This window comes from Nuphar pumila, chromosome 3 (assembly GCF_984573655.1).
Source record: "Nuphar pumila chromosome 3, dmNupPumi1.hap1.1, whole genome shotgun sequence".
NCBI classification, from domain to species: Eukaryota; Viridiplantae; Streptophyta; class Magnoliopsida; order Nymphaeales; family Nymphaeaceae; genus Nuphar; species Nuphar pumila.
In genome coordinates this window covers 129,394,148-129,404,053 of record NC_143251.1, presented here as the reverse complement: position 1 = coordinate 129,404,053, position 9,906 = coordinate 129,394,148, and the positions used below count along the sequence as shown (strand labels likewise).

At 40.3% G+C, this 9,906-nt stretch overlaps 1 protein-coding gene across 1 annotated transcript; it reads left to right on the top strand.

Moving 5' to 3' along the window:
- The first annotated feature begins 514 nt into the window (after positions 1-514).
- On the top strand, positions 515-7,291 carry LOC149843777 (uncharacterized). The gene is made up of 2 exons (XM_090000057.1): positions 515-685; positions 4,601-7,291. The coding sequence occupies exon 2, from the start codon at positions 4,936-4,938 to the stop codon at positions 6,790-6,792; it is 1,857 nt and encodes a 618-aa protein (XP_089856183.1). The 5' UTR covers positions 515-685; positions 4,601-4,935; the 3' UTR covers positions 6,793-7,291.
- The last annotated feature ends 2,615 nt before the right edge of the window (positions 7,292-9,906 follow it).

Genomic DNA, 9,906 nt, shown 5'->3' with positions numbered 1-9,906 from the left:
ACTATTGCTGATCCTTGGATCTGGATCAGATCTAGATCAGACCGGGTCAGCCCTTCGTCCAAACCAGAAGGGTCAGCACCAGTGTATCCCAGTAACTGGATCAGGTTGGATCCACCCTTGGTCCAAACCCAGACAGATCGGCACCAATGGTGCCCACTAGGGTGACCTGGTCCTAATTTAATCCTTCAACGATAAGTTTTTTCTTAGTAGCTGATCTCTTAAAACCATGATGGGTCTGGATCCGGATCATGCCTGGTCCATGGGACCCTTGAATCGGATCTACAATATCCTTCCCAGAACTATCATGCCCGGAAGGAAAAGTGATCGGCTGATCACTGAAGGTGCCCATACAACGAAAAACAATTTTCACAATATGATTTTTTATATTCTTGATCCTTTATATATGGTATGTGTGTCATTTTGAGAAAAGATAAGGGCTTATTCGGAAGGAGTGTATCCTTTCGTCCTGCGAGCTCCCATCACTATTTAAAAGTACAGATTGGTAATTCTGTCTGTCTTTGGTGGAGCTCTCTCCTTCTTTTCTCCGCTTTTCCTTTTAACATCTCTCTCGCTCTAGCTCTCTCCGATCGATAGATTTTGACGCGACCAAACCCTAGCATTTTCCAGTCTCTCTCTCTCTCTCTCTCGGCCGAGCGATTGGATTTTCGGGATTTCATTATCGCAGGTATGCTGGCTCGCTCTCTATCTCTTTCTCTGTTTTTGTCTCTCTCCTTTCTCGTTGTGAAATATCTACGCCTTTCGTCGCTTTCTGTGTATTGAAAAAGTCGATCTTGCTCAACAGGAACAGGTAGAAAGGTGGAAGCTTTTTCTGTTGATTTTGGCTCGAAAAACTGTTCTTTTTTTTTTTTTGAATTCTTTTGCGCATGTGTTTGTTCACAGGGCTAAAAGGCTTGCTTCCACTTTTCCTTTGTGAGTTCTCTTCTTACCGTTCGTCTAGTTCGCGTTTTCTCCTTTTCTCCGGAAATTCGTGAGTTTTAGGCATGTTTTGGCGTTAAATCTGTTGAAGTTCATAGATTTTTTCAACAGCGCCTCGTTTGAACTGGGACGATTTTCTGCTTTTTTTTCCTATTTTCTTTTCTTAAGTCTCTTCGAGTTTGTCAACCCTTTCGTTTCTCCGGAAAATTCTTGATATATTGCTCATTACAATTACAATCAATTAAATCCTTTTTTTTTTAGTTATATCTTGGTTAAATTTTCTCGCGAGTTCTTATTTTCATTTTTTTCTGTTCTTCTAAAATCTCTCCTTTGCTTTCCTGAAATGCGCCTTCTTTCTCCAAAACTCCTATGTTTTAGGTACTTATACTTTCAAGTTGATGGAAAATCCAGGTCTTTTTGTGTACTTTCTCTGTTTGGATACGCTTTGTTTTTGTTTTTTATTCGATCGCTAGATTTCATTCTTTGCGTGGAGAAATTGTTGATTTTCGAAGCCGCTTTCACTCGGAAGCCATTCGATTGAACGTATTCCTTGCATGTCATATGACTCATATCTCTGTATTCCGTTTGTCTCAGTTATTAGGATTTTCTCGTTTGAGTTTGATCTCTTTCGCGTTTATTAGGATTTTAGGCCTTTTCACGATAAATATAATTCTTTTTCATATCGTCTCTGTTTAGTTTACCTTGCTTTCTCTTAAACTGTTCGCTTCATTAAAAGTCTCCTTTACTTTTTTCATATTCATTCTCTTCTGGAGCGATCTGGAATTTATGTTGCTTTAAATCGGTCTAGATTATTAATCTTTCTGTTAATATTCTTCTATTTCTCTGGAAATCTATTGTGCTCGTTTCAGCTTTGAATCCCTTTGGTTTTGTTTGTTTCCAGTAAAAGTTTGTATTTAAAGATCTGAACTTCTTCCTTTCGGATCATTTTTCCACTCCTTTGGTTTTACTTCATTCTAGCTGCAATTTCGCTGTTGTTGAACATCTCTGTTGGAAAACTCAAACAGGAATCTAATTGTCAATTTTGACCTTTCGTGTTATGCAGTCTTTTCCTTTTGCTTACTGAAGATTCAGAGTCTTGATGTTTCGGTCTCTTGCTTGTTCCTCAAACTGAGCAGTTTCTTTTCCATTTGCTAAGTTCTTGATATTTATTTCATCAAACTAACTTCGAAATGTTTTTGGTGTTTCAAAATGAAAACTTAAAACATTGTCTAGATTTTTTTGCTTTTCAAAGCTGTATTAAAGTTCTTGTGTTCTTGAGAAATATATGTTTATTCAGATTAGCTAAATTTCGATATTGCTCATTTTGCGCCTTCCTGAAGTCTGATCTATCTTTTAAAATTGAAACGATCCAAAAGTTATTGCCTTTTCAGTCTTTCTATTCGTGGAACTTTATCAACAGTTCATATCTTGCATTTTCCAAATGGTGCTCAAGTATTATCCTCTTTTACCAAATTTGATTTGCTTTTTACACTTTTCCTTTGTGGTTTGGTGCATCTTGCCTCTTTTGGCTGCTGTTGGTTCTGCTTTTGTAGTCTCTTTTTCTCCCAAAAGTTTTCATGTTTGGGGATCTTTTTATACCCAATATGCTTAATTTAAATGGGTTCCTGCTTCTCTTTGTATTAGATGGTTAATTCTCTTCATAATTGATTTTTTTCTTTTCTTAGTTGCTTTTAAGTACATGCTAGTTTATTAAACTCAGTTGCATCTATACTAAAATCTTTTCTTGATCAAATTCTTGTCATTTAACAGTAAAAAAAAAATCCTTTATCCTTTTTTTTTCTCTCAAGTTCATGTTTTGTTTTTCTTTCCTGCTGTATTTTGTCTCTTGGAAAACATTCATCTTTCTGTTCCTGTTATGGCTTGTTTGGATTGGTCATAAACAAATAATGCACCTAGACTAGTGGACTCATTTACAACTGTCTTTGGCAGAAAATCTAGATGCCCATTTCCTTTCCTTGATAGGGAAACCAGTCGATTTGAGTTTCATGACCTATTTTTTAATGGAATCAGGGTTCCACCCGATCTAGAGAGAGCCTTAGAACCCTTATTACCAATATTCCCCCTGCTTAGCTGTTGAATCTTTCAAATGTTATTACTATCTGAGAGTTCTTTAAATTTTGAAAGAAAAATCATTTGTTAGCTAGCTGTGCTTGTGAGACTACACTGTCATAAAGAATGTTGAGAGTTGAGACTATCAATTTCACAAGAATTCTCTGTGTAATTGTCTAAATTTCTGTTTGTGATTTACGGTATTATCTTTGTCTACTGATTGAATCTGTCTTGGCTTTTGCTAGTGTCCTGTTAAATTCATCCTGTATTCAGTATGCCAGATTTTTCCTTGTTAGTTGAAGGGTATAATAATTATGTTTGTAGAACTCACTTAGTGTATGAGAAGTAATTTTGTGAAGTACAATTCGTGCAGTCAGTTGCTTTCAGCTTGTTATTTTTACATGGCAAGATACAGTTTGTTAAATTTCTAAGTGCGATTTGATTGTCTCAAAATCAAAGGCTTTTTTTTGGCCTCGTATTCAAGGATCTGAAAATGCCGTATTTGCAAAAACTGGGGATCCAGCACCGGAATACACACCAGATCAGATCCTTGGATCTGAGATCTGAGTTATTCAAGTGCCCCATAATTTTCTTCCATTATAGAGATTCAGTGAGCCAACTTGGTCCTTGGCCAACTGCACTTTGTTTATCGCATGTCAGGCTTGAGATTTTTATAAAGTTAGGCATCTTCGTGTCCGTTTCTTCTGCACTTTGCCTAGAAATTGCATAAACTCAGTACCAAAGATATATCCTATGCTAGCCTCATGCTGGAGTCATAATTTGAACTTATAAATTAGTGCTCTTGTGTTTATTCCCTCTATTACGGTTTCACATTTAATGATTTTGTCCATACTTTAGATTTGTCTGGAACCGCAAGCTGTTAAATGAACTTGCTACTTGTATGTTCTGCCGTTTAAGTTGTTTCCTATGCATCAATGAAGGTCCACCTGCTGCGTGCAAACTTTTTATTAGTACCAGTATCTCATTTAATTGATGGCGCCATATTAGTATATTTCTTTTGTTTTGTATGTTTTCCCTTTCTTGCTGAGACCTCTGTTGTAGTACCTGAAATTGCCATTCTTACACTTGAATGAATTTTCTGAGTGATGAGTAATTGAAGGCTGTATTGGTTTACCTGAAATTCTAACTTGCTGATGTTTTCTTGCCCATATGTAGCTATTTTCCTGACTATGTCATTTTGGTTTGTTTAGCTCTTCTTCAAGTGAACCTTTTCTTTTAACCATCTTCAAGCTGAAACTTTTTTAAGTTCACAATCTGTATGTTTATGGTATTGTGGACAAGATAGCAACATGACTGACGAAATGTTTAAAAAACTTCCCTGCACTTCTATGACTGTTAGGCTTGGTCTTTATCATTTTAAGGTCTGTCCTTTTCCTGCTAAGGTCCTTTTTCTCTTAATGAAATCGTGTTACCTTCAAAGAAAGAAGCATTGCTTGGCACTGCCTTTCCTTGTGCCATATATTTTTTGGTCGCTCTAGGACTCAGGTTTTCCACCTGCTTGTGATTACATATATTAAATTATTCTGTACTTGGCATTCTCAATGAGTTTCTTTTATTTTTTCCTCTTAAACAGGATCGATCCGGCATGCATTGGTGATATATGAATACTCCTGATATCAACTTCTGAATTGAAGGCAACTGCACGAGTAGATCACTTAAGGTTTTCTGTCTTAGATTTTAAGATGGATCGCAAGGACACATCTGGATTTGTCAGTGGGGGTTGTTTGCACTATATCGAATCTATTTTTCTCTAGCCTCTTTTCCTTTTAACTTGTAACATAGTTCTAAGTTTGTTCCTTCTTAAAATCCCGGAAGTCAGGCAGACTGTTTCACTGTTGGAGTTGTAAGGGTTAGATCAAACGTGCAGCTTCATTGTTGGATCCCAAGTCTAAACATCTTGCGTTTACCATGCACTTCATGCCGGTGGATGCTTTTGGATGTTTGAGCCAGAGGACCAAATTCTCATCAGAACATTTTGCAAACACTGTCCTAAAAGGGCTGGATTGTGCTGGTGCTCCTGTGCCTCAAGTTCTATCTTCTGCAAGGGCTGTTAAGAGGAAACGGAATGACACTATCGACGAGTCTTGTGTGGTCCTTGAATTAGGCACATCGTCCAGTTCTTCTGATACCAAGGAAAGTTCAGACACTGGCGCCCTCACTTCTGCTAAGGAAGCCACAGACAATGAGTCTTTCATGGATCCAGGCTTGAATTTTCATCTTCACCTTGGCAAGGACAGTACTGTGAGCCCAAAGGGACCTTTGCCTAAGATTCACAAGATGATCAATATGGATCCAAGGTTCCACCTCCAGTTGAGTCTTTCAACCGGACCTGCTGAATCTGGTGTCACCAGCGTCTCTCCAACCTCAGTCCATAACCAGAGCAGCACTGAAGCCGTTTTAGTTGATGATGGCTCGACTTCCTCTCGCTGGAAGTCGGGTGGTCTTCTGCTTCCTGCAGTGGTAGGATCTGCCATGGACCCAAGCTTTGATCTCAACCAAAGTTTGGTTAATGCTGATATTAGCGAAGCTGTTCCTGCACTACCAACTGCAACTCCAGCGCCAAAAGTCTCAGCTGCCTGTACTTCCGGGCCTACTCAACCACGTAGTGGTAGTACAAAACTTTGTCAATTTACAGGATGTCAGAAGGGGGCGAGAGGTGCTTCCGGATTGTGCATTGCCCATGGTGGTGGCAGAAGGTGCAAGAGAGCTGGCTGCAACAAGGGCGCCGAGGGGCGTACTGCATACTGCAAAGCCCATGGTGGTGGCCGGAGATGCCAATTCCTCGGCTGCATGAAGAGCGCTGAGGGCCGCACTGAGTTCTGCATTGCTCATGGAGGTGGGAGGAGATGCGGCTTCCCAGGAGGTTGCGCGAAGGCAGCCAGAGGGAAGTCAGGGCTGTGTATCAAGCATGGCGGGGGGAAGAGGTGCCAGAGGGAGAACTGCACCAAGAGTGCGGAAGGCCTCTCTGGGCTTTGCATCTCTCATGGAGGCGGCCGGCGATGCCAGTTCCCTCACTGCACCAAGGGTGCTCAAGGTAGCACCAAGTTCTGCAAGGCTCACGGAGGTGGCAAGAGGTGCAGCTTCACTGGGTGCACCAAGGGTGCAGAAGGGAGCACGCCTCTGTGCAAGGCCCATGGGGGTGGCAAGCTGTGCTTGTTCCAGGGCGGCGGCGTGTGCACTAAGAGTGTGCATGGCGGGACGAAGTTCTGTGTTGCCCATGGTGGTGGCAAGAGGTGTGCTGTGCCTGAGTGCACCAAGAGCGCCAGGGGGAGGACCAACTTCTGCGTCAAGCATGGGGGTGGCAAGAGGTGCAAGTTTGATGGATGCGGAAAGAGCGCACAGGGCAGCACCGACTTCTGCAAGGCACATGGTGGGGGCAAAAGGTGTGCATGGGGACAGCAGCCTGGTCAGCCCCTCTGTGATAGGTTTGCAAGGGGGAGAACTGGTCTGTGCCAAGCGCATACTGCGTTGTTGCAGGACAAGCATGTGCACGGTGGTGGTGCCACGCTCACTCATACAGCTCTGGCTTCTGCTCAACAGAACGTGAACCCCGGAGTGCACGTCGATCTTGCAAGTGGGTGTAGTGGGGGGAACCATGCTGGCCACGCTGCCGTGTATCCTGTGGCGTCTCTGCAATTCCCTGTTCCCAGTGTTGCCGTTTCACTGCCGGAAGGAAGGGTTCACGGGGGCAGTCTGATGGCAATGCTTGCGATGGGCACATTGAATCAGGGCAACCACTCATCATCCCAGCCCAGGGCACATTGAATCAGGACAACCACTCATCATCTGTCTTCTGTCCTTTAGTTCTGTTTGTATTCTTGTGTCTGATACCTGATGGTTAGGAACTTAGGAGAGGTCGTGTCCAGTGGTGCGTCGGGGTCGTGCTTTCCTTTCTTTCCAAAAATGATAAAAAAACAAACAAAAGAAAACAAAAAAACAAAAAAACCCTTGTGTTTGAATTAGAGGTCAGTCACTCTATTTAGTTCTCATTCATTTGATTGTTTGGTAAGCATTTGTTGGGAACCCCTGAGAAGATAATAAAAGGGGTTTTAGGTTAGAGTCTAGAAGATGATGATGTTCCGTGTGTGAATTAGACTCATGTAAATATATATATATATATATATATATATATATATATATATATATATATATATATATATATATATATATATATATATATATATATATATATTCAGGTCTGTGAATACATTGTTGGTTTGTGTAGTCTGTAAAAAAAGTGTATATCCATGCCTTATTTCTTTCCTCTCTGATTTCTGCGTCAAGTTTTTTTGGTTGCTGGACCTACTTGGATGATTGGATCCACTGGACCCCCGATATGATTCCTATTTGAGAATCACGTGAAAAGCAGTCTAACCGTAGAGTCGAGGAAGATTTGCCAAATGGTGCCTGCCCATTAGCGCTGTTGTGATGGCGACGGCAATGGGGAATCGCTGCTTTAACTGACAATGGTCTGACCTAGAGCACGTTGGATGGCAAGGGACCGTTACAATGACATACTAGATTTGGAGGGACGTGTCCTTTCGCTGACTCGCGGATTTCTTTTCCTTTCCATCTGGTGGTATTATCAGCCATAGTCACAAAATCTCGGTTTTAGGATTTTCTTGCCAAGGTATAATCTGGCAATATTTTTAAAAATTGTCTTTTTGTGGAAAAATATCAGTATGTTTAAATTTTAAAGACATGCCAGAAAATGTTTAAAAATAGAATTAAAACATTAAAAATAATATATATGTAAATGTTAATGGAGCATTAATAATGCAATAAAATCATAATAAATTATCATGGTCTTTTTGGGGATCAAGTCTGATTTTGAAAATATCGTGATAAAATTGCAATATTTTCAAAACATCGCCAACATTTGTTACTACGGTTAGAACAGCCGAATAGCTGATTAGTTTGTTCGAAACTCTATATGAGCTTAGCAAGCTGAGCTCAGGCTTGAGTCCAAACAGGTCCAGCTCGCAGTTTGGTTCAGTATTTATATATGAGCCTAACATTGGACTCGGGGCTACACTACTCTCAAGTAGTCCCATTAATTTTTGTTGCTTGCATAGAATGTTTTGCTGATTTGAGCAGTGATCTCTCTGGTCTTTTTAGTGAAGAATATGCATTAGGTCAATACATTTTGATGTTCAAGCCTGGCTCATTGGTGGCACTTTGGATGCCTTTCATCTCATGGATGAACGGCGTTGGGGTAAGCTCTGAGGGATTACTCTGACCTGATACACACTCCTAAATAATACAGTGACCAATTACTCTTTAGTCTCTAGTTTCTACTAGAAAGTACGGTGCCCTCGGCAGCACTTTTATACATTGATGTCCTTTTTCCTTTCTTCTTGCTATCATGTAAAGGATCCTAGCAGGAGTTGCGATTGGCCTGTACCTTTATTAAAGATAGGATCATAGGACAATAAAGAGACGAGTTAGGGGAAAATCATTTTAGTTCTTTATTTTATCACCCACTCTAGTGCCTAAGTTTTTCCTGCCACACAACAAAAGTGGGCTCGTCCTTCCATCCCACCAAGTGCATTAATTTACTATTACTTTTCTGAGCTGAGCAATTGGATTGAGCTGGGACCGAGCTTGAGCACATGACCAATCACAATGGACGATCCTGAGCACATGCCCAGTTAAAAGTTTGATTCAGTGGACCTTTACCTGATTGAATTATGTCCACGTATTTCCCTGCATTATAAGTGAGCCTGGGGCTGGCATACCCAGATCCTGTTTGGATCCTTCTCTGACCAAAGGACTGGATCCACTTCAACTTTTTGAAGCTTTATGAGCATGTTATGCAGATGCCTATTGGGGAAGTGGATCACCTTGGCTTGTGTGTCATTCAATCCAATCTCATCATCAAGTTCTCTTATAGAGTGTGTGGAAGGTTGGTGTTGGGGACTTTCAGCACTGACATCCTTTGCATCACAATCTTGGTTGCACCTTATTGTTCATGGTCCAGTTTCCAAGTATTAGAGAGTTTGGTGAAGCAATGCCACAAATCTCATTCTCTAGAAAATCTTATTATATTGCCAAGAATGTACTTTGTATCGGGAAAATGCCGGGAAGTTATCGCCATATAGACTGTGAATAAATATAATTAACTAGATTAATAATGTAAATATTGCGGAAAAGAAAATGGGTTTTGGATAGTATGTTTGCAATGTGTAATTTTTTTAAAGGCTTCCAAATTAACGCAATGTGTATTTCTTTTAAAGGCTTCCAAATTAACAATCACAATATTAAAAGCCTCGTAACAATAAAAAACATATTTTTATGTCATAAAAGCTTCGTCTAGGGTATGATCCATAAAAAAACCATGCATGTGGTAGGATTTTTTTTTTAATGATCCCCTTGCATAGAGTTCTCTCGTTCTGTTTTTCTTTTTCCTTCATCACTTCAATATGTAATTTCAGGGGATTGATATAATCCACTACTTATTATGCAGAATCATAGCCCACTATCCAATAACCATTTCTTTAACTGCACTTCAAGGGTCATTTAATTTCTTTTGTGAGACCCAATGACCATAAACCAATACTTGAATCCAACAGTTACATGGTGCAAGCAGTGTTTTAAAAAATATACAATGAAAACAAAAGCTTGATGAATTATAATTAAAAGTATGAACCGAGGTTACAACCGTATGTCGTGACTTTAATATACTCAAGTATAAATAAGCGGTCTCGTCCGTGTTGTAGGGTCCTTGATAGGGTCTTTGTCACCCCTAATTTATTGGACCTCATTTCTGACGTTAAGTGTGTGTTATCTGCTCCCTCTATCTTGGATCATGGGCAGATCATCACTCATTGGAGGAATGACTTTCAACCCACCAGGAGCTTTGCATTAGAAGAATGGTGG